Source organism: Dendrobates tinctorius, unplaced genomic scaffold (genome assembly GCF_039654945.1).
Source record: "Dendrobates tinctorius isolate UK_male_01 unplaced genomic scaffold, ASM3965494v1 ptg000168l, whole genome shotgun sequence".
NCBI classification, from domain to species: domain Eukaryota; kingdom Metazoa; phylum Chordata; class Amphibia; order Anura; family Dendrobatidae; genus Dendrobates; species Dendrobates tinctorius.
The window spans coordinates 2,436,842-2,462,302 of record NW_027361835.1 but is presented as its reverse complement, the minus strand read 5'-3'; the positions used below and the strand labels follow the sequence as shown (position 1 = coordinate 2,462,302).

The window sequence follows — 25,461 nt, the reverse complement described above, 5'->3', positions numbered from 1 at the left end:
TGCCACCACCCCTCTGGGTTGGACTGAATTCTCCTACCTTGACATCCTAGCTGAAATAATTCCCAATATCTAGGATGGGTCATAATTTCCTAATGGGAGGTCCAAACGGGACGACTGACGTCTTAATGGGTTTGTTGGGGCTGGACCGATATATGGAGAGTCCAAACTCGGGTCAGCCAAGTGGTCCTGGAGAGCCATTATCATCTGCTCAGTATCTGGGTCAGCTAGAGAACGATGAGACGCAGGGGTGTGCGGAGGGCTCCCAGGGTTCTGGTGGTACACTGGACTTAGCCCGGAGATGCACAGTACTTTCATAATTCATCTCCAGATGTCGGTGACGCTCGGTCTAGAGCGTTCCCTTGATATGGGCCGCCTTGCACAAAAGACAGCAGGGGGTCCCAGCTCTGCTCCTCTCTGCCTTATTTAACACGTGGCCTCTAATTCTCTGGCCCAATGGCAAAGTTATGTTCTTTTGGGGATTTGTGTACTTATCCCAAGGGTGGGGGCCACTTCTGGAGTGGAGAGAGATCTCTGGACAATACATACATTGAGCCTGAATTAATGAATCCAAAATGGAGTCTCCCTCGTACCTCACACTCCCCAAAAGAAATTCAGCAAATTCTCTGCTTCCAAATCCAAATGCCCCCCTCCCTTCTGAGCCCCAGTGTGCCTGAACCATATAAAGCGCCCACGTTTGGCATTTCTGAAGAGATGAGAGCCCATCTATCTTATGGGTGCGTGTCCCCAGAAGCACGGGCTGGTAACTACAGCGCGCCCGCCAACTACAGCGCGCCCGCCAACTACAGCGCGCCCGCCAACTACAGCGCGCCCGCCAACTACAGCGCGCCCGCCAACTACAGCGCGCCCGCCAACTACAGCGCGCCCGCCAACTACAGCGCGCCCGCCAACTACAGCGCGCCCGCCAACTACAGCGCGCCCGCCAACTACAGCGCGCCCGCCAACTACAGCGGGCTGCTAAGTACAGCGCGCCCGCCAACTACAGCGCGCCCGCCAACTACAGCGCGCCCGCCAACTACAGCGCGCCCGCCAACTACAGCGGGCTGCTAAGTACAGCGCGCCCGCCAACTACAGCGCGCCCGCCAACTACAGCGGGCTGCTAAGTACAGCGCGCCCGCCAACTACAGCGCGCCCGCCAACTACAGCGCGCCCGCCAACTACAGCGCGCCCGCCAACTACAGCGGGCTGCTAAGTACAGCGCGCCCGCCAACTACAGCGCGCCCGCCAACTACAGCCGCAGTTTGTAATTTTCACTCAACATCCACTGCTGCCTATTTCTGGAAAATGCCCATGGAGTCAAAATCAGCGCTACACCAGTAGATAAATTCCCAAAGGGGTATCAGTTCCAAAATGGGGTCACTTAAGGGGGATTCTACTCTTCTCGCGCTTAGAGGCTCTGTATATGGAAACCGCAAACTATTATAGGAAAATCTGCGCTCCAAGAGGCAAATAGCGCTCTGTCGATCCCGAGTCTCTCCGTATGGCTAAGTGGAACTGTACAGCCACACATGGGGTATCGGCATGCTCAGGAGAAATTACAACAAATTTTGGGGGGTCCATTTTTTCCTGCTACCCTTGTAAAAATTTAAAATATTGGATCTGAAGTCATTTTTTGTGAGAAAAAAGTTAAAATGTTAATTTTATTTTATTTTTTTGAAAAATCCCTGTGAAGCCCCTGAAGGGTTAATAAACTTCTTGAATGTGGTTTTGAGCACCTTGAGGGGTGCAGTTTTTAGAATGTTGTCACTTTTGGGTATCTTCTATCATATAGAATCATAGAATGGTAGAGTTGGAAGGGACCTCCTGGGCCATCTGGTCCAACCCCCTGCTCAAAGCAGGATTCGCTAAATCAGCCCAGTCAGATGTCTGTCCAGCCTCTGTGTGAAGACTTCCATTGAAGGAGAACTCACCACTTCTCGTGGCAGCTTGTGACTTCAAATGTGATGTGGTCCCGAAAAATAAAATGGTGTTGTAAAAACGAGAAATCATTGGTCAACTTTTAACCCTTATAACTTCCTAATAAAAAAAAGTGTCAAAAATTGTGCTGATGTAAAGTAGAGATGTGGGAAATGTTATTCATTGGCTACTTAGTGCGACACGACTCTGATTAAGCTATGTGCACACTCTGCGGATTCACCAGCGGATTTTCCGTGCGGATTGACACCTGGACAATAGAATAGGTGGCAAACTGCAGCGGAATCCGCAGAAAGAGGTGACATGTCATTTATTTCTGCGGATTCAAAACCACAGCTTTTCCACAGTGAAAAAACCGCAGCATGTGCACAGCGGATCGTAAATCACAGCGTTACATGGTACTGTACACTGTCTGCAGAACTGCTGCACATCCGCAGCGGCCAAATCCGCAGCAAATCTGCAGCAGAATCTGCAGCGTGTGCACAGAGCCTCAGGCCAGTTTCACACTTCAGTTGTTTGACGTCAGTTAAAATCCACAGTTTTTAGAAAAAAACGGATCCGCCTTTTTTTGGCGGAATCCGGTTTTTTCCCATTGACTTACCATTAGCGGCGGATTTTGACGGATGTGTCATAGTTGTGGCGTCCGCTGTCTGGAGTGGACGGACAATGAAACGTTTTTTGCCTGCGTTGAAATGGCGGATAGCAACGGATCCGTCGCTGTTCGCCATGTGCTATAATGGACCCGTTGCAAACCATTAATTGACGGAATCCACCAACGGATTCCAATTTTTTATACTGAGCATGTCAGAAGAGCTTCATTGCATGTAATTTAACCCCTTCATGACCAAGCCTATTTTGACCTTAATGACCAGGCCATTTTTTGCAATTCTGACCAGTGTCCCTTTATGAGGTAATAACTCAGGAACGCTTCAACGGATCCTAGCGATTCTGAGATTGTTTTTTCGTGACATATTGGGCTTCATGTTAGTGGTAAATTTAGGTTGATAATTTTTGCGTTTGTCAAAGAATCTGAAATTTGGCGAAAATTTAGAAAATTTTGCAATTTTCAAATTTTGAATTTTTATTCTGTTAAACCAGAGTTATGTGACACAAAATAGTTACTAAATAAGATATCCCACATGTCTACTTTACATCAGCGCAATTTTGGAAACAAAATATTTTTTTGTTAGGAAGTTATAAGGGTTAAAAGTTGACCAGCGATTTCTCATTTTTACAATAAAATTTACAAAACCATTTTTTTTTTAGGGACCACCTCACATTTGAAGTCACTTTGAGGGGTCTATATGGCAGAAAATACCCAAAAGTGACACCATTCTAAAAACTGCACCCCTCAAGCTACTCAAAACTACATTCAAGATTATTAACCCTTCAGGTGTTTCACAGGAACTAAAGCAATGTGGAAAGAAAAAATGGACATTTTAATTTTTCCAACAAAAATTTTCTTTTAGCATCAATTTTTTCATTTTCACATGGGCAACAGGATAAAATGGATCCTAAAAATTGTTGGGCAATTTCTCCTGAGTACAACGATACCTCATATGTGGTCATAAACCACTGTTTGGGCGCACGGCACGGCTCAGAAGGGAAGGAGCGCCATTTGACTTTTTGAATGGAAAATATGCTGGAATATTTAGTGGTTGCCATGTCACGTTTGGAGAGCCCCTGTGGGCATAAACATTGGAGCTCCCCCACAAGTGACCCCCATTTTGGAAACTAGACACCCCAAGGAACTTATCTAGATGCATAGTGATCACTTTGAACCCCCAGGTGCTTCACAATTTGATCTGAAAAAAAAAAAAAAAAAAAACTTTTTTTTTCACAAAAATTTTCTTTTACCATCAGTTTTTTCATTTTCACATGGGCAACAGGATAAAATGGATCCTGAAATTTGTTGGGCAATTTCTCCTGAGTACACCGATACCTCATATGTGGTCATAAACCACTGTTTGGGCGCACGGCAGGGCCCGGAAGGCAAGGAGCACCATTTGACTTTTTGAATGGAAAATTCGCTCCAATCGTTATCGGACACCATGTCGCATTTGGAGATCCCCTGTGCACCTAAACATTGGAACTCCCCCACAAGTGACCCCATTTTGGAAACTAGACCCCTTAAGGAACTTATCTAGATGTGTAGGGAGCACTTTGAACCCCCAAGTGCTTCACAAAAGTTTATAACAAAGAGCAGTGAAAATAAAAAATATTTTTTTTTCCTCAAAAATGATTTTTAGCACGCTATTTTTAATTTTCACAAGGCTAACAGGAGAAATTGGACCACAAATCTTGTTGTCCAGATTGTCCTGAGTACGCTGGTACCCCATATGTGGGGGGTGAACCACTGTTTGGGCACACGGCAGGGCTCAGAAGGGAAGGAGCGCCATTTGACTTTTTGAAATGCAAATTACTTCCAATCGTTAGCGGACACCATGTCGTGTTTGGAGAGCCCCTGTGTGCCTAAACATTGGAGCTCCCCCACAAGTGACCCCATTTTGGAGACTAGACCCCCCAAGGAACTTATCTAGATGTGTGGTGAGCACCTTGAACCCTCAAGTGCTTCACAAAAGTTTATGATGCAGAGCCGTGAAAATAAAAAAAAAATTTTTTCCCTCAAAAAATTATTTTTTATTGCGCAATTTTTTATTTTCACAAGGGTACCAGGATAAATTAGACCCCAAAATTTGTTGTCCAGTTTGTCCTGAGTACGCTGGTGCCACATATGTGGGGGGGAACCACTGTTTGGGCACACGTCGGGGCTCGGAAGGGAAGTAGTGACATTTTGAAATGCTGACTTTGATGGAATGGTCTGCGGGTGTCATGTTACATTTGCAGAGCCCCTGATGTACCTAAAATGTGGAACCCCCCCACAAGTGACCCCATTTTGGAGACTAGACCCCCCCAAGGAACTTATCTAGATGTGTGGTGAGCACCTTGAACCCCCAAGTGCTTCACATTAGTTTATAACGCAGAGACGTGAAAATAAAAAATATTTTTTTTTCCTCAAAAAAATGATTTTTAGCCAGCAATTTTTTTTTCCACAGGGGTAGCAGGATAAATTGGACCCCAAAAGTTGTTGTACAGTTTGTCCTGAGTACGCTGGTGCCCCATATATGGGGGGGAACAATTGTTTGGCACATGTAAGAGCTCGGAATGGAAGTAGTGGCGTTTTGAAATGCAGACTTTGATGGAATGGTCTGCGGTCGTCATTACGTTTGCAGAGCCCCTGATGTGCCTAAACAATAGAAACCCCCCACAAGTGACACCATTTTGGAAACTAGACCTCCCAAGTAACTTATCTAGATGCCTGGTGAGCACTTTGGACCCCCAAGTGCTTCACAGAAGTTTATAACGCAGAGACGTGAAAATTAAAAAAAAAAAATTTTTTCCACGAAAATAGTTTTTTTAGCCCCCAATTTTTTATTTTCCCAAGGGTACCAGGAGAAATTAGACCCCCAAAGTTGTTGTGCAATTTTTCCTGAGTACGCTGATACCCCATATGTGGGGGTAAAACACTGTTTGGGCACATGTCGGGGCTTGGAAGGGAGGAAGCACCGTTTAACTTTTTGAACGCAAAATTGGCTGGAATCAATGGTTGCACCATGTCGCGTTTGGTGACCCCCTGATGTGCCTAAACAGTGGAAACCCCTCAATTCTAACTCCAGCCCTAACCCCAACACACCCCTAACCACAGCCCTAACCCCAACACATCCCTAACCCTAATTCCAACCCTAACTCCAACCCTAACCCCAACCCTAACCCTAACCCCAACACTAACCCTAATTCCAACCCCAACCCTAATTCCAACCCCAACCCTAATTCCAACCCCAACCCTAATTCCAACCCCAACCCTAATTCCAACCCTAACCCTAATTCCAACCCTAACCCTAATTCCAACCCTAACCCTAATTCCAACCCTAACCCTAATTCCAACCCTAATTCCAACCCTAACCCTAATTCCAACCCTAACCCTAATTCCAACCCTAACCCTAATTCCAACCCTAACCCTAATTCCAACCCTAACCCTAATTCCAACCCTAACCCTAATTCCAACCCTAACCCTAATTCCAACCCTAACCCTAATTCCAACCCTAACCCTAATTCCAACCCTAACCCTAATTCCAACCCTAACCCTCTTTCCAACCCTAACCCTCTTTCCAACCCTAACCCTAATTCAAACCTAACCCTCTTTCCAACCCTAACCTTAGCCCTCTTTTTAACCCTAACCCTAATGGAAAAATAAAAATAAAAATATTTTCTTTATTTTATTAGTTCTGCCTACCTATGGGGGTGATAATCGGGGGGTTTATTTACTTTTTCTTTCATTTTGATCACTGTGAGAGTGATCAAAATGAAAGAATGGAATCTGCAGCCGGTAGATTCGGGCGGGCGCACTGCGCATGCGCCCGCCATTTTCAAAGATCAGGAGGGGGGGGGGGGGACTCTGGAGGTACCGGGGGGGGGGACTCTGGAGGTACCGGGGGGGGGGACTCTGGAGGTACCGGGGGGGGGGACTCTGGAGGTACCGGGGGGGGGGGACTCTGGAGGTACCGGGGGGGGGGGACTCTGGAGGTACCGGGGGGGGGGAATCTGGAAGTACCGGGGGGGGGGGACTCTGGAGGTACCGGGGGGGGGGGACTCTGGAGGTACCGGGGGGGGGGGACTCTGGAGGTACCGGGGGGGGGGGACTCTGGAGGTACCGGGGGGGGGGACTCTGGAGGTACCGGGGGGGGGGACTCTGGAGGTACCGGGGGGGGGGGACTCTGGAGGTACCGGGGGGGGGGGACTCTGGAGGTACCGGGGGGGGGGACTCTGGAGGTACCGGGGGGGGGGACTCAGGAGGTACCGGGGGGGGGGACTCAGGAGGTACCGGGGGGGGGGACTCAGGAGGTACCGGGGGGGGGGACTCAGGAGGTACCGGGGGGGGGGATTCAGGAGGTACCGGGGGGGGGGACTCAGGAGGTACCGGGGGGGGGGACTCAGGAGGTACCGGGGGGGGGGACTCAGGAGGTACCGGGGGGGGGGACTCAGGAGGTACCGGGGGGGGGGACTCAGGAGGTACCGGGGGGGGGGACTCAGGAGGTACCGGGGGGGGGGACTCAGGAGGTACCGGGGGGGGGGACTCAGGAGGTACCGGGGGGGGGGACTCAGGAGGTACCGGGGGGGGGGACTCAGGAGGTACCGGGGGGGGGGACTCAGGAGGTACCGGGGGGGGGGACTCAGGAGGTACCGGGGGGGGGGACTCAGGAGGTACCGGGGGGGGGGACTCAGGAGGTACCGGGGGGGGGGACTCAGGAGGTACCGGGGGGGGGGACTCAGGAGGTACCGGGGGGGGGGACTCAGGAGGTACCGGGGGGGGGGACTCAGGAGGTACCGGGGGGGGGGACTCAGGAGGTACCGGGGGGGGGGACTCAGGAGGTACCGGGGGGGGGGACTCAGGAGGTACCGGGGGGGGGGACTCAGGAGGTACCGGGGGGGGGGACTCAGGAGGTACCGGGGGGGGGGACTCAGGAGGTACCGGGGGGGGGGACTCAGGAGGTACCGGGGGGGGGGACTCAGGAGGTACCGGGGGGGGGGACTCAGGAGGTACCGGGGGGGGGGGACTCAGGAGGTACCGGGGGGGGGGGACTCAGGAGGTACCGGGGGGGGGGACTCAGGAGGTACCGGGGGGGGGGACTCAGGAGGTACCGGGGGGGGGGGACTCAGGAGGTACCGGGGGGGGGGACTCAGGAGGTACCGGGGGGGGGACTCAGGAGGTACCGGGGGGGGGGGACTCAGGAGGTACCGGGGGGGGGGACTCAGGAGGTACCGGGGGGGGGGACTCAGGAGGTACCGGGGGGGGGGACTCAGGAGGTACCGGGGGGGGGGACTCAGGAGGTACCGGGGGGGGGGACTCAGGAGGTACCGGGGGGGGGGACTCAGGAGGTACCGGGGGGGGGGACTCAGGAGGTACCGGGGGGGGGGACTCAGGAGGTACCGGGGGGGGGGACTCAGGAGGTACCGGGGGGGGGGACTCAGGAGGTACCGGGGGGGGGGACTCAGGAGGTACCGGGGGGGGGGACTCAGGAGGTACCGGGGGGGGGGACTCAGGAGGTACCGGGGGGGGGACTCAGGAGGTACCGGGGGGGTGATGGGGGGATTGGAGGCTGGCGGGGAGCAGAGGGAATGGGAGGGGGGCAGATGATGACAGCGGCGGCAGATCGCCGCTGTCATTCAGTTGCGGGGGGGCGATCGCCGGTGGGGGGGGTGGAATCGGTGTCTCCAGCCATGTCCGATGCTACAGCAGCGTCGGACATGGCTGGATTGTAATATTTCATCAATTTTCATAGGTGAAATATTATTATCGCTCTGATTGGCTGTTTCACTTTTAACAGCCAATCAGAGCGATCGTAGCCACGTGGGGGCAAAGCCACGCCCCCTGTGGTGAATTACAAAGCCCCCCGTCTCTGCGGGTCGGGTGACCTTTCAGTGACCCCGGTCACCCGACCCGCAGGGGGGCTTTGAAGTCATGACGCCACATAGGCGTCACTGGTCAGATTTGAACCAGGTTTCATGACGCCTATGTGGCGTCATTGGTCGTGAAGGGGTTAACCCCAAATGCCGTTCTGGCACTGAAAAAAAATCTCTCGCCGTGCCGGGGCCCCCCCACACACTCTCACTCTCTCGCCGTGCCGGGGCCCCCCCACACTCTCTCGCCGTGACGGGGGCCCCCCACTCTCTCTCTCTCGCCGTGACGGGGGCCCCCCACTCTCTCTCTCTCGCCGTGACGGGGGCCCCCCACTCTCTCTCTCTCGCCGTGACGGGGGCCCCCCACTCTCTCTCTCTCGCCGTGACGGGGGCCCCCCACTCTCTCTCTCTCGCCGTGACGGGGGCCCCCCACTCTCTCTCTCTCGCCGTGACGGGGGCCCCCCACTCTCTCTCTCTCGCCGTGACGGGGGCCCCCCACTCTCTCTCTCTCGCCGTGACGGGGGCCCCCCACTCTCTCTCTCTCGCCGTGACGGGGGCCCCCCACTCTCTCTCTCTCGCCGTGACGGGGGCCCCCCACTCTCTCTCTCTCGCCGTGACGGGGGCCCCCCACTCTCTCTCTCTCGCCGTGACGGGGGCCCCCCACTCTCTCTCTCTCGCCGTGACGGGGGCCCCCCACTCTCTCTCTCTCGCCGTGACGGGGGCCCCCCACTCTCTCTCTCTCGCCGTGACGGGGGCCCCCCACTCTCTCTCTCTCGCCGTGACGGGGGCCCCCCACTCTCTCTCTCTCGCCGTGACGGGGGCCCCCCACTCTCTCTCTCTCGCCGTGACGGGGGCCCCCCACTCTCTCTCTCTCGCCGTGACGGGGGCCCCCCACTCTCTCTCTCTCGCCGTGACGGGGGCCCCCCACTCTCTCTCTCTCGCCGTGACGGGGGCCCCCCACTCTCTCTCTCTCGCCGTGACGGGGGCCCCCCACTCTCTCTCTCTCGCCGTGACGGGGGCCCCCCACTCTCTCTCTCTCGCCGTGACGGGGGCCCCCCACTCTCTCTCTCTCGCCGTGACGGGGGCCCCCCACTCTCTCTCTCTCGCCGTGACGGGGGCCCCCCACTCTCTCTCTCTCGCCGTGACGGGGGCCCCCCACTCTCTCTCTCTCGCCGTGACGGGGGCCCCCCACTCTCTCTCTCTCGCCGTGACGGGGGCCCCCCACTCTCTCTCTCTCGCCGTGACGGGGCCCCCCACTCTCTCTCTCTCGCCGTGACGGGGCCCCCCACTCTCTCTCTCGCCGTGACGGGGCCCCCCACTCTCTCTCTCGCCGTGACGGGGCCCCCCACTCTCTCTCTCGCCGTGACGGGGCCCCCCACTCTCTCTCTCGCCGTGACGGGGCCCCCCACTCTCTCTCTCGCCGTGACGGGGCCCCCCACTCTCTCTCTCGCCGTGACGGGGCCCCCCACTCTCTCTCTCGCCGTGACGGGGCCCCCCACACTCTCTCTCGCCGTGACGGGGCCCCCCACACTCTCTCTCGCCGTGACGGGGCCCCCCACACTCTCTCTCGCCGTGCCGGGGGCCCCCACTCTCTCTCTCGCCGTGACGGGGCCCCCCACTCTCTCTCTCGCCGTGCCGGGCCCCCACTCTCTCTCTCGCCGTGACGGGGCCCCCCACTCTCTCTCTCGCCGTGCCGGGCCCCCACTCTCTCTCTCGCCGTGACGGGGCCCCCCACTCTCTCTCTCGCCGTGCCGGGCCCCCACTCTCTCTCTCGCCGTGACGGGGCCCCCCACACTCTCTCTCGCCGTGCCGGGGCCCCCCACTCTCTCTCTCGCCGTGACGGGCCCCCACTCTCTCTCTCGCCGTGACGGGGCCCCCCACTCTCTCTCTCGCCGTGCCGGGCCCCCACTCTCTCTCTCGCCGTGACGGGGCCCCCCACTCTCTCTCTCGCCGTCACGGGGGCCCCCACTCTCTCTCTCGCCGTGCCGGGCCCCTCTGCCATTTCCCTCCCCGCCATCTCACCTTTCCGGCCCCCATGAGCCGCAGGAATTTCTGCTTTCGTTCCTCGTTGCCGAGATCCGCCTCCTCCCAGCTGCTGCTGCCGCCACCGGCCTGGAAATAAGGAAACCAGAACTGAGCCCGAGCACCGCGGACGGGCGGCGGAGCTGTGTGTGCCGCGCCCCCGGCCCTCACCTCGCTGTCCGGGCTCTGCTGCCCCCTCTTGTGGCCGCGCCGGCGGGGATCTTCTCCTTTCCCTTGGCGGCTCATCGCGGCGGAAGATGCAGTTTCCGTATACACGCAAAGGACGCTGGGATTGAGCGCTACAACTACAGGTCACGTGCTTCCTGTCACTGCCTCATACTACATCTCCCATCATCCTTCACTGCGCGCATGTGCAGTTATTCCACAGACTGAGCTAGCTGATTACAGACGAAAGAGCAATGTCCAGTCCCCCTGGTGCCCCCCAATCAATATCCAGTCTTCCAGGTGCTGCCTATCAATGTATGTCCAGTCCTCCAGGTGCCCCCAATGTACAGTATGTCCAGTCCTCCAGATGCCACCAATGTATGTCCAGTCCTCCAGATGCCACCAATGTATGTCCAGTCCTCCAGGTGACCCCAATGTATGTCAAGTCATTCAGGTGCCCCCCCCCCGAAGTATGTCCAGTCCTCCAGATGTCACCAATGTATGTCCAGTCATCCAGATGTCACCAATGTATGTCTAGTCCTCCAGGTGCCCCCCAATGTATGTCCAGTCCTCCAGGTGCCCCCAATGTACAGTATGTCCAGTCCTCCAGATGCCACCAATGTACACTCACTGGCCACTTTATTAGGTACACCATGCTAGTAAGGGGTTGGACCCCCTTTTGCCTTCAGAACTGCCTCAATTCTTCGTGGCAGAGATTCAACAAGGTGCTGGAAGCATTCCTCAGAGATTTTGGACCATATTGACATGATGGCATCACACAGTTGGCGCAGATTTGTTGGCTGCACATCCCTGATGCGAATCTCCCGTTCCACCACATCCCAAAGATGCTCTATTGGATTGAGATCTGGTGACTGAGGAGGCCATTTGAGTACAGTGAACTCATTGTCATGTTCAAGAAACCAATCTGAGATGGTTCGAGCTTTATGACATGGCGCATTATCCTGCTGAAAGTAGCCATCAGATGTTGGGTACATTGTGGTCATAAAGGGATGGACATGGTCAGCAACAATACTCAGGTAGGCTGTGGCGTTGCAACGATGCTCAATTGGTACCAAGGGGCCCAGAGAGTGCCCAGAAAAAATTCCCCACACCATGACACCACCACCACCAGCCTGAACCGTTGATACAAGGCAGGATGGATCCATGCTTTCATGTTCTTTACGCCAAATTCTGACCCTACCATCCGAATGTCGCAGCAGAAATCAAGACTCATCAGACCAGGCAACGTTTTTCCAATCTTCTACTGTCCAATTTCGATGAGCTTGTGCAAATTGTAGCCTCAGTTTCCTGTTCTTAGCTGAGAGGAGTGGTACCCAGTGTGGTCTTCTGCTGCTGTAGCCCATCTGCCTCAAAGTTCGACGCACTGTGCGTTCAGAGATGCTCTTCTGCCTACCTTGGTTGTAACGGGTGGCAATTTGAGTCACTGTTGCCTTTCTATCAGCTCGAACCAGTCTGCCCATTCTCCTCTGACCTCTGGCATCAACAAGGCATTTCCGGCCACAGAACTGCCGCTCACTGGATTTTTTTTCTTTTTCGGACCATTCTCTGTAAACCCTAGAGATGGTTGTGCGTAAAAATCCCAGTAGATCAGCAGTTTCTGAAATTCTCAGACCAGCCCTTCTGGCACCAACAATCATGCCACGTTCAAAGGCACTCAAATCACCTTTCTTCCCCATACTGATGCTCGGTTTGAACTGCAGGAGATTGTCTTGACCATGTCTACATGCCTAAATGCACTGAGTTGCCGCCATGTGATTGGCTGATTAGAAATTAAGTCTTAACACACAGTTGGACAGGTGTACCTAATAAAGTGGCCAGTGAGTGTATGTCCAGTCCTCCAGATGCTACCAATGTATGTCCAGTCCTCCAGGTGACCCCAATGTATGTCAAGTCATTCAGGTGCCCCTCCGAAGTATGTCCAGTCCTCCAGATGCCCCCCGATGTATGTCCAGTCCTCCAGATGTCACCAATGTATGTCCAGTCATCCAGATGTCACCAATGTATGTCAAGTTATCCAGGTGCCCCCAATTTATATCCAGTCCTCCAAGTACCCCCCAATGTATGTCCAGTCATCCAGATGCCCCACAATGTATATCTTGTCATTCAGGTGCCCTCCAATGTATGTCCAGTTCCCCAGGTGACCCCAATGTATGTCAAGTCCTCCAGGTGCCCCCCCAATGTATATCCAGTGCTCCAGTTGCCCCCAATGTATATCCAGTCCTCCAGATGCCCTCAATGTATGTCCAGTCCTCCAGATGCCCCCAATGTATGTCCAGTTGGGGGGCACCTGTAGGACTGGACATACATTGGGGGCACTTGGAGGACTGGATATACATTAGGGGGCATATACAATAGTATGTCCAGTCCTGCAGATGCTCTCAATGTATATCCAGTCCTCCAGGTACCCCCCAATGTATGTCCAATCCTCCAGGTATCCCCCAATATATGTCGAGTCCTCCAGGTGCCCCCCAATGTATGTCCAGTCATTCAAGTGCCCCCAATGTATGTCCAGTCCTCCAGGTGCCCCCAATGTATGTCCAGTCATTCAAGTGCCCCCAATGTATGTCCAGTCCTCCAGGTGCCCCCAATGTATGTCCAGTCATTCAAGTGCCCCCAATGTATGTCCAGTCGCCCAGGTGACCCCAATGTATGTCCAGTCCTCCAGGTGACCCCCAATTTATATGCAGTCCTCCAGCTCAATGCCATAACGACCTCCGATGCACACCCAGTGCCACGCATCGATGCCGTCCGCTATCTATCCATTATGGATCTGAGCCGGGGATATTGGCAGAATTCCCTGAGCCCCGAGGCACAGGAGAAGTCCACCTTCATCACCCCCTTCAGACTGTACGAGTCCACGGTTAGGCTTTTTGGCATGAAGAATGCCTCTGCCACTTTCCAGCGGATGGTCAACCACCTGCTCCAGGGACTGGAGAGATGCGCGGTGGCGTACGTGGATGACACTGCCATCTTCAGTTCCACCTGGGAGGATCACCTCGAGCATATACAGCAGGTGCTCGGATGCATTCACCAAGCCGGCCTGACCATCAAGCCTGGAAACTGCCAGATGGGCATGAGCAAACTCCACAACCTGGGGCACCGGGTACACGGGTGTACTATGAGGCCAGAGCCTGGGAAAGTGGAAGCTATCACATCTTGGCCCACCCCCATGACCAAGAAGCAGGTGATTTCCTTCCAGGGTACTATAGGTGTTTTGTACAAAAATATAGTACCCTTGCAAAGCCCTGGACAGACCTCAGCAAGAAGAACCTACCCCATACAGTTGATTGAACAAACGACTGTGAGGTGGCCTTTCGGGCTTTGTAGACAGCCCTGAGCAGCTCTCCTGTGCTAAGGGCAGTCGACAGCAGTTGGTTGTCCTTAGTACAGACTGACGCCAGCGAGTTTGGCCTCGGTGCTGTGCTCAGCCAGGTTGACTCGGGGAACCAAGAACACCCCGTGTTGTAACTGAACCGGAAGCTCCTGCCGAGGGAAGTGGCCTATTCCACCATAGAGAAGGATTGCCTGGACATGGTTTGGCCCTGCAAAGTTTGCAGCCCTACCTGTACGGGAGCACCTTCATCATTATGTCTGACCACAACCCACTGCGTTGGCTGCACACCATGTCTGGTACCAACGGAAGGCTGTTACGCTGGAGCCTTGCCCTCCAGCAGTACGACTTTACAGTTAAACACAAAAAGGGCAGCAAGCATGGAAATGCAGATGGGTTATCCAGGCTGGGCGAGGCTGCAGAGGTGTGCATGGAGGAGTACCAAGAGGTCCTGCCTCCGCAGCGCAGTCCAAAGGGGGAGGTGTCAGGAAAAATATTAGTTATTTCCTAATATCCTAGGTACACATCCAGAGCTGAATTACTGCCCTTCAGCCATTGGTTTGTGAAAGACCAACTTCACAAGCGATCCCCCTCACAGCTTCCAGCCCCCTCACTCTGCTCCTGTGAAATTCCATCCATTCCCCCCTCCCTTTAGCAAATGGTCACTTTTATTGCATCTGACCAGTTAAGTGTATTTTTTTTTCCTCTTTCACATCAAGATTTCCTTTGTCTTAATCCTAAAATGCTAAAACTCAAATTTAATAACTTCCATTAAACCTAGAAACAGGAGTAGTAAATTTCCAGGATCAGGATGATTTAGGCTATACATGAAAACGTTTTGCAACCTGTACGGCTATCAGAAGCCTGGGAAATGAATTCCACCCCCCCCCAGTAACACGCAGACATGTCTTGTTCGGTCTCAAAAGAAAGATAAATTCTTAGGGGAAAATATAATGCCTCCGTCGTCACCCTCTGAGCTTCCCAGCCACAGATATGGCAAGGAGAAAGTTTTAATAACTTTTTAAAATAGGAGGTCCTCCCGGGAACAGCCCGTATGTGAGGTCAACACAGGTGGGAGTTGCTAAGTTTATGGGCAATCTATAAACCAGAAACAACCATTTTGAGAGTCGCTCAGACCTGGGGAAGACAGCTAACATCCATGCTGTGGACACAATCTTTTCTTTGGTAACTCCCCTCCCCTTTATCGACACGTCATACCAGAGACTGAGATATAGAAAGTTTCTTATTGTAATCCCTTTTATTTCTAACTGTTTGTACATACAGCTCTTGCAAACATTAAGAGACCACTGCACAGTGTTCAGTTTGTCTGACTTTTCTCTTTATATTTTTGAGTAAAATGTAAATTGTTCTTTTATTCTATAAACTGCTGACCACATGTCTCCGAATTTCCAAGCAATACATTTTGCATTTATTTTCGGAAAATGAGAAATGGTCAAAATAACAAAACAATATAGTGCTTGCAGACCTCAAATAATGCAAAGAAAACAAGTCCATAATCATTTAGAAACAACAATACCAATGTTTTACCTCAGGAAGAGTTCAGAGATCAATATTCTGTGGAATCCCCATGATTGTTAACCCCAGCTTTCCTGCGTCTTGGCTGCTTTCCTCCAGTCTCTCACACGGCTTCTGGGTGACCTTATGCCGCTCCTGGTACACACATGTCAGCAGTTCTTCTTTGTCTGTTGGCTTGTGACTCTTCATCTTCCTCTTGATTACATTCCAGAGGTTTTCAATGGGGTTCAGGTCTGGAGATTGGGCTGCCCATAACAGTTATTGCATGTGGTGGTCTCTTAATTTTTGCCAGAGCTGTATTGTATCTTTTCTCCTTTTGTAATATCTTTTGTATTTTTGTAAACACTACCAATATTTTATGAAGTAAACTTAGAAATTTACTAGTTTCGTTCTTTTTGCTCTATGATCGAACCGACAAATCACTTTAACTGTGGGTTGATTCCTAACCCGATATAGGCTTTAGTATCAAACGAGGAACTGGTGGCAGCGAAGCGTCCTGGTGGTATTGGAGAACATTGGCAGTGACGGATCGGAGGTTTATGTGTATATTCCCGGCCTGGGACTGGTGATATACACACCGCCCTCACTGCAGAGTGCCTGATAGTCAGTACGCGACAAGGCAGCCCTTCTGGAGACAACTTATCCTAGGTACAATTCACTGACTGACCTGAGGGTAAGGGGGGCGCCAGAGAGCTGCAAGTTCCTAACTGGAACTGAAAGTGGAAACAAAAGTTGTTCGAGTTATATACTCATGACACCCATCACCTCCATAATCATTATCTTGTTACCACCAAACGCCTCCATCATCAGTATCTGGTGACCGCCCATCGCCTCCATCATCAGTATCTTGTGACCGTCCATCACCTCCATCATCAGTATCTGGTGACCTCCCGTCTCCTCCATCATCAGCATCTGGTGACAGCCCTTCACCTCCACCATTAGTATCTTGTGACCACCCATCGCCTCCTTCATCAGTATCTTGTGACCGCTCATCACATCCATCATCAGTATCTGGTGACCGCCCGTCCCCTCCATCATCAGTATCTGGTGACCGCCCATCGCCTCCTTCATCAGTATCTTGTGACCGCTCATCACATCCATCATCAGTATCTGGTGACCGCCTGTCGCCTTCATCATCAGTATCTGGTGACCGTCCATCACCTTCATCATCAGTATCTTCTTACCACCCATCTCCATCATCAGTATCTGGTGACCGCCCTTAACCTTCATCATCAGTGTTTTGTGACCGCCCTTCACCTCCATCATCAGTATCTTGTGACCGCCAGTCGCCTCCATCATTAGTATCTTGTGACCGCCCGTCGCCTCCATCATCAGTATCTTGTGACCACCCGTCTCCTCCATCATCAGTATCTTGTGACCGCCCGTCTCCTCCATCATCAGTATCTTGTGACCGCCCATCACCTCCTTCATCAGTATCTTGTGACCACTCATCACATCCATCATCAGTATCTGGTGACGCCTGTCGCCTTCATCATCAGTATCTGGTGACCGTCCATCACCTTCATCATCAGTATCTTCTTACCACCCATCTCCTCCATCATCAGTATCTGGTGACCGCCCTTAACCTTCATCATCAGTGTTTTGTGACGGCCCTTCACCTCCATCATCAGTATCTGGTGACCGCCCGTCGCCTCCATCATTAGTATCTTGTGACCGCCCGTCGCCTCCATCATCAGTATCTTGTGACCACCAGTCTCCTCCATCATCAGTATCTTGTGACCGCCCGTCTCCTCCATCATCAGTATCTTGTGACCGCCCATCACCTCCATCATCAGTATCTTGTGACCGCTCATCACATCCATCATCAGTATCTGGTGACGCCTGTCGCCTTCATCATCAGTATCTGGTGACCGTCCATCAACTTCATCATCAGTATCTTCTTACCACCCATCTCCTCCATCATAAGTATCTGGTGACCGCCCTTAACCTTCATCATCAGTGTTTTGTGACCGCCCTTCACCTCCATCATCAGTATCTGGTGACCGCCCGTCGCCTCCATCATTAGTATCTTGTGACCGCCCGTCGCCTCCATCATCAGTATCTTGTGACCACCCATCACCTCCATCATCAGTATCTGGTGACCGCCCGTCGCCTCCATCATTAGTATCTTGTGACCGCCCGTCGCCTCCATCATCAGTATCTTGTGACCACCCGTCTCCTCCATCATCAATATCTTGTGACCACTCGTCACCTCCATTCATCAGTATCTGGTGACCGCCCGTCTCCTCCATCATCAGTATCTGGTGACCGCCCGTCCCCTCCATCATCAGTATCTTGTGACCGCCCGTCGCCTCCATCATCAGTATCTTGTGACCACCCGTCTCCTCCATCATCAATATCTTGTGACCACTCGTCACCTCCATTCATCAGTATCTGGTGACCGCCCGTCTCCTCCATCATCAGTATCTGGTGACCGCCCGTCCCCTCCATCATCAGTATCTGGTGATTGCCCATCTCCTCCATCATCAGTATCTGGTGACCGCCCGTCTCCTCCATCATCAGTATCTTGTGACCGCCCTTCACCTCCATCATCAGTATCTTGTGACCGCCCGTCGCCTCCATCATCAGTATGTGGTCACCGCCCGTCACCTCCATCATCAGTATCTGGTGACCGCCCGTCTCCTCCATCATCAGTATCTTGTGATCGCCTGTCTCCTCCATCATCAGTATCTTGTGTCCGACCGTTTCCTCCATCATCAGTATCTTGTGACCGCCCGTCTCTTCCATCATCAGTATCTTGTGACCGCCCGTCTCCTCCATCATCAGTATCTTGTGACCGCCCATCACCTCCATCATCAGTATCTTGTGACCACTCGTCACCTCCATTCATCAGTATCTTGTGACCGCCCGTCGCCTCCATCATCAGTATCTGGTGACCGCCCGTCTCCTCCATCATCAGTATCTTGTGATCGCCTGTCTCCTCCATCATCAGTATCTTGTGACCACTCGTCTCCATCATCAGTATCTGGTGACCGCCCGTCTCCTCCATCATCAGTATCTGGTGACCACCCATCTCCTCCATCATCAGTATCTTGTGATCGCCTGTCTCCTCCATCATCAGTATCTTGTGACCGCCCGTCTCCTCCATCATCAGTATCTTGTGACCGCCCGTCTCCTCCATCATCAGTATCTTGTGACTGCCCGTCTCCTCCATCATCAGTATTTGGTGACCCCCGTCCCCTCCATCATCAGAATCTTGTGACCGCCCGTCACCTCCATCATCAGTATCTGGTGATCGCCCATAGCCTCCATCATCAGTATCTGGTGACCGCCCGTCTCCTCCATCATCAGTATCTGGTGACCGCCCGTCTCCTCCATCATCAGTATTTTGTGACCGCCCGTCTCCTCCATCATCAGTATCTTGTGACCGCCCGTCACCTCCATCATCAGTATCTTGTGACCGCCCATCTCCTCCATCATCAGTATCTTGTGACCGCCCGTCTCCTCCATCATCAGTATCTTGTGACCACCCATCTCCTCCATCATCAGTATCTTGTGAGCACTGATCTCCTCCATCATCAGTATCTTGTGACCGCCCGTCTCCTCCATCATCAGTATTTTGTGACCGCCCGTCTCCTCCATCATCAGTATTTGGTGACCCCTGTCCCCTCCATCATCATTATCTTGTGACCACCCATCTCCTCCATCATCAGTATCTTGTGAGCACTGATCTCCTCCATCAGTATCTTGTGACCGCCCGTCACCTCCATCATCAGTATCTGGTGATCGCCCATAGCCTCCATCATCAGTATCTGGTGACCGCCCATCTCTTCCATCATCAGTATCTGGTGACCGCCCGTCTCCTCCATCATCAGTATTTTGTGACCGCCCGTCTCCTCCATCATCAGTATCTTGTGACCGCCCGTCACCTCCATCATCAGTATCTTGTGACCGCCCATCTCCTCCATCATCAGTGTTTTGTGACCGCCCGTCTCCTCCATCATCAGTATCTTGTGACCGCCCGTCTCCTCCATCATCAGTGTTTTGTGACCGCCGTCTCCTCCATCATCAGTATCTTGTGAGCACCCGTCTCCTCCATCATCAGTATCTTGTGACCGCCCGTCTCCTCCATCATCGGTATTTTGTGACCGCCCGTCTCCTCCATCATCAGTATCTTGTGACCGCCCGTCACCTCCATCATCAGTATCTTGTGACCGCCCGTCTCCTCCATCATCAGTATCTTGTGACCGCCCGTCTCCTCCATCATCAGTGTTTTGTGACCGCCAATCTCCTCCATCATCAGTGTTCTGTGACCGCCCGTCTCCTCCATTATCAGTATCTTGTGACCGCCCGTCTCCTCCATCATCAGTGTTTTGTGACCACCCGTCTCCTCCATCATCAGTGTTCTGTGACCGCCCGTCTCCTCCATCATCAGTATCTTGTGACCGCCTGTCACCTCCATCATCAGTGTTTTGTGACCGCCCGTCTCCTCCATCAGTATCTTGTGACTGCCCGTCACCTCCATCATCAGTTTCTTGTGACCGCCCGTCTCCTCCATCATCAGTATCTTGTGACCGCCCGTCTCCTCCATCATCAGTGTTTTGTGACCGCCCGTCTCCTCCATCATCAGTGTTCTGTGACCGCCCGTCTCCTCCATCATCAGTGTTTTGTGACCGCCCGTCTCCTCCATCATCTGTATCTTGTGACCGCCCGTCTCCTCCATCATCAGTGTTCTGTGACCGCCCGTCTCCTCCATCATCAGTATCTTGTGACCGCCCGTCTCCTCCATCATCAGTGTTTTGTGACCGCCCGTCTCCTCCATCATCAGTGTTCTGTGACCGCCCGTCTCCTCCATCATCAGTGTTTTGTGACCGCCCGTCTCCTCCATCATCAGTATCTTGTGACCGCCCGTCTCCTCCATCATCAGTGTTCTGTGACCGCCCGTCTCCTCCATCATCAGTATCTTGTGAGCACCCGTCTCCTCCATCATCAGTATCTTGTGAGCACCCTTTTCCTCCATCACTGGGCTTTTCTGTATTTGCTTCTATAGAATTTTCTAAACTATCTCATAATCCAGAACGCCTGATAATCCGCATAGAGATCAGTGCAAAACTGTAACGTAAACACAGCAGAACAGAGAACACGGATTGTCTCCAGGGCAGATTGTGGAGAAGCCGCCGTGTTTGAATGGAGCTCATGAGCACGGTACTTGCTGATTCTCTGGATCTCACCCTCGGATCGCCTCCGTTTCTTCGCCCTCAATTCAACTCCATTTCCTTGTCCTCAGATCGGATCGTCTGTCTCCTCACCCTCTGATCTTCTCTGTTTCTTCGCCCTCGGATCGTCTGTCTCCTCACCCTCTGATCTTCTCTGTTTCTTCGCCCTCGGATCGTCTGTCTCCTCACCCTCTGATCTTCTCTGTTTCTTCGCCCTCGGATCGTCTGTCTCCTCACCCTCTGATCTTCTCTGTTTCTTCGCCCTCGGATCGTCTGTCTCCTCACCCTCTGATCTTCTCTGTTTCTTCGCCCTCGGATCGTCTGTCTCCTCACCCTCTAATCTTCTCTGTTTCTTCGCCCTCGGATCGTCTGTCTCCTCACCCTCTGATCTTCTCTGTTTCTTCGCCCTCGAATCGTCTGTCTCCTCACCCTCTGATCTTCTCTGTTTCTTCGCCTTCGGATCGTCTGTCTCCTCGCCCTCTGATCTTCTCTGTTTCTTCGCCCTCGGATCGTCTGTCTCCTCGCCCTCTGATCTTCTCTGTTTCTTCGCCCTCGGATCGTCTGTCTCCTCACCCTCTGATCTTCTCTGTTTCTTCGCCCTCGGATCGTCTGTCTCCTCGCCCTCTGATCTTCTCTGTTTCTTCGCCCTCGGATCGTCTGTCTCCTCGTCCTCTGATCTTCTCTGTTTCTTCGCCCTCGAATCGTCTGTCTCCTCACCCTCTGATCTTCTCTGTTTCTTTGCCCTCGGATCGTCTCTCTCCTCGCCCTCTGATCTTCTCTGTTTCTTCGCCCTCGGATCGTCTGTCTCCTCGCCCTCTGATCTTCTCTGTTTCTTCGCCCTCGGATCGTCTGTCTCCTCGTCCTCTGATCTTCTCTGTTTCTTCGCCCTCGAATCGTCTGTCTCCTCACCCTCTGATCTTCTCTGTTTCTTTGCCCTCGGATCGTCTCTCTCCTCGCCCTCTGATCTTCTCTGTTTCTTCGCCCTCGGATCGTCTGTCTCCTCGCCCTCTGATCTTCTCTGTTTCTTCGCCCTCGGATCGTCTGTCTCCTCGCCCTCTGATCTTCTCTGTTTCTTCGCCCTCGAATCGTCTGTCTCCTCGCCCTCTGATCTTCTCTGTTTCTTTGCCCTCGGATCGTCTCTCTCCTCGCCCTCTGATCTTCTCTGTTTCTTCGCCCTCGGATCGTCTGTCTCCTCGCCCTCTGATCTTCTCTGTTTCTTCGCCCTCGAATCGTCTGTCTCCTCACCCTCTGATCTTCTCTGTTTCTTCGCCCTCTGATCGTCTGTCTCCTCACCCTCTGATCTTCTCTGTTTCTTCGCCCTCGGATCGTCTCTGTTTCTTCGCCCTCAGATCATTTCTGTTGCCTCACCCTTGGAACGTCTTTGTTTCTTCACCCTCGGATCTTCTCTGTTTTCTCACCCTCAGATCATCTGTTTTCTTACCTTCGGATCATCTGTTTCTTCACCCTCAGATTGTCCTTTTCCACACCCTCGGATTGTCTCTGTTTCCTCACCCTCGGATCGTCTCTGTTTCTTCGCCCTCAGATTGTCTCTGTTTCCTCACCCTTGGATCATCTTTTTCCTCACCCTTTGATTGTCTCTGTTTCTTAACCCTCAGATCGTCTTTGTTTCTTCACAATTGGATCATCTCTGATTCTTCGCCCTCAGATCGACTTTGTTTCCTCACCCTTAGATCATCTCTGTTTCTTCACCCCAGATCGTCTTTGTTTCCTCACCCTCAGATCGTCTCTGTTTCCACGCCCTCGGATCGTCTCTGTTTCTTTGCCCTCGGATCATCTTAGTTTCCTCATCCTCGAATCGTCTCTGTATCCTCACCCTCGGATCATCTGTTTCCCCACCCTCGGATCATCTCTGTTTCCTCACCCTCGGATCATCTGTTTCCCCACCCTCGGATCGTCTCTGTTTCCTCACTCTTGGATCATCTTTTTCCTCACCCTTTGATTGTCTCTGTTTCTTAACCCTCAGATCGTCTTTGTTTCTTCACCCTTGGATCATCTCTGTTTCTCCGCCCTCAGATAGTCTTTGTTTCCTCACCCTTAGATCATCTCTGTTTCTTCACCCTCAGATCGTCTTTGTTTCTTCATTCTTGGATCGTCTTTGTTTCCTCACCCTCAGATCATTTTTGTTTCCTCGCCCTCTGATCATCTTTGTTTCTTTGCCCTTGGATCGTCTCTGTTTCCTCGTCCTTGGATGATCTTTCTTTCCTCACTCTCAAATCGTCTTTGTTTCCTCACCCTCGGATCGTCTATGTTTCTTAGCCCTCAGATCATCTCTCTTTCCTCACACTCGGATCATCCCTGTTTCATCACCCTCGGATCGTCTGTTTCCTCACCCTCAGATCATCTGTGTTTCCACACCCTCGGATCGTCTCTGTTTCTTCGTCCTTGCATCATTTGTTTCCTCACCCTTGGATCTTCTCTGTTTCTTCGCCCTCAAATCATCTCTGTTTCCTCACTTTCAGATAGTCTCTGTTTCTTCGCCCTCAAATTGTCTTTGTTTCTTCATCCTCGGATCATTTCTGTTTCTTCACCCTCAGATTGTCTCTGTTTCATCACCTACCGATCATCTGTTTCATTACCCTTAGATCATCTCTGTTTCTTCGCCCTCATTGTTAGGAACGGCGGAACGCACTAAATAAAAATATAAGTAAAGTGCGTTCACCGCTCGGGGTCCACCATGCGGTAGATGGTATAACCGCTGCTATCTGGTGGCAGAGCAATATGGCGGAGGTGCGCACGGGGTTAACCTTCACCCAGGTGCGCAGAGCAGTCACTGTTTAGTCACAGAGATGCCACAGAACATAAAATGGGTTCCTGTGGGTCACAGGAACTCAGAGAAATAACACTCACGGTAAATGGTCACAGGAGTAGCCCAAGATGGCGGCACTAAGTCCTTCTAGATCTACCATGTGTGTCCGTATGTATAGCGTCGCAGCCGTGAGCGCTCAAGAGGGCTGCTACTGCAGCGCGGCATGGATACTGCCGCTCAACGACACCGCTATGGCTCAAGCGCAATGTCGGACGCTAGCAGCTGTGGCTACAGTTGTGGCCTAAAGTATTGACACCCCTGCAATTCTGTCAGATAATACTCAGTTTCTTCCTGAAAATGATTGCAAACACAAATTCTTTGGTATTATTATCTTCATTTAATTTGTCTTAAATGAAAAAACACAAAAGAGAATGAAGCAAAAAGCAAAACATTGATCATTTCACACAAAACTCCAAAACCAGACAAAAGTATTGGCACCCTCAGCCTAATACTTGGTTGCACAACCTTTAGCCAAAATAACTGCGACCAACCGCTTCCGGTAACCATCAATGAGTTTCTTACAATGCTCTGCTGGAATTTTAGACCATTCTTCTTTGGCAAACTACTCCAGGTCCCTGATATTTGAAGGGTGCCTTCTCCAAACTGCCATTTTTAGATCTCTCCACAGGTGTTCTATGGGATTCAGGTCTGGACTCATTGCTGGCCACCTTAGAAGTCTCCATTGCTTTCTCTCAAACCATTTTCTAGTGCTTTTTGAAGTGTGTTTTGGGTCATTGTCCTGCTGGAAGACCCATGACCTCTGAGGGAGACCCAGCTTTCTCACACTGGGCCCTACATTATGCTGCAAAATTTGTTGGTAGTCTTCAGACTTCATAATGCCATGCACAAGGTCAAGCAGTCCAGTGCCAGAGGCAGCAAAGCAAACCCAAAACATCAGGGAACCTCCGCCATGTTTGACTGTAGGGACCGTGTTCTTTTCTTTGAATGCCTCTTTTTTCTCCTGTAAACTCTATGTTGATGCCTTTGCCCAAAAAGCTCTACTTTTGTCTCATCTGACCAGAGAACATTCTTCCAAAACTTTTTAGGCTTTTTCAGGTAAGTTTTGGCAAACTCCAGCCTGGCTTTCTTATGTCTCGGGGTAAGAAGTGGGATCTTCCTGGGTCTCCTACCATACCGTCCCTTTTCATTCAGATGCCGACGGATAGTACGGGTTGACACTGTTGTACCCTCGGACTGCAGGGCAGCTTGAACTTGTTTGGATGTTAGTTGAGGTTCTTTATCCAACGTCTGCACAATCTTGCGTTGAAATCTCTTGTCAATTTTTCTTTTCCATCCACATCTAGGGAGGTTAGCCACAGTGCCATGGGCTTTAAACTTCTTGATGACACTGCGCACGGTAGACACAGGAACATTCAGGTCTTTGGAGATGGACTTGTAGCCTTGAGATTGCTCATGCTTCCTCACAATTTGGCCAGGAGTTTTGTAGTCTGCATATAGCCGCAGTGACCACCCCTCCTGGAGGCGTGTGCCCACCCGAGAACCCTCGGCCGAAGGTGATGAGGGACAAAGGTCTTACCCGGCGGCACAGGGTTTGGCCATTGCGGGGCGCTGTTGTCCGGAGCAACAGCATGTTGACAACAGTAGCCGCAAATGGAGTCTTGTGCCGGACACGCCTCGAGAACGGCGCGAGACACCTCCATGGGCTCAGGGGGTGGAATCTCTGGCTCGGGTGGTTCCAGAGGCTCAAAAAAGTTGGGAGCTGAGGTAACCTTCCGCTTGGATTGAGCACGCTCCATACCGCGCTCCGAAAAACGGAGGTCAATGTGGGTGGAAATGGCAATCAGCTCTTCCAAAGTTGCGGGTACCTCTCTGGTAGAGAGAGCATCTTTGACGTGCTCCGCCAAACCTCTCCAAAACAAAGTGATAAGGGCTTTGTCAGACCACTCCAGCTCGGAAGCCAGTGTCCGAAAACGAACGGCATACTGACTAACCGAGAGGGATCCCTGGGTCAAAGCCAGAAGCTGAAGAGA

The 25,461-nt window shown here is 52.4% G+C and overlaps 1 protein-coding gene across 1 annotated transcript in view; it reads right to left on the bottom strand.

Annotated features, from left to right (window-relative positions):
- The window catches only part of CUNH11orf58 (chromosome unknown C11orf58 homolog), a 29,963-nt gene extending 19,204 nt beyond the window's left edge, over window positions 1-10,759 (bottom strand). Inside the window, exons 1-2 of the mRNA XM_073550752.1 lie at window positions 10,585-10,759; window positions 10,414-10,503 (exon numbers count right to left, since the gene is read on the bottom strand). Of these exons, the coding sequence (XP_073406853.1) occupies window positions 10,414-10,503; window positions 10,585-10,659 (165 nt within the window). The 5' untranslated portion in view covers window positions 10,660-10,759. The remainder of the gene's footprint in view (window positions 1-10,413; window positions 10,504-10,584) is intronic.
- Window positions 10,760-25,461: the final 14,702 nt, after the last annotated feature.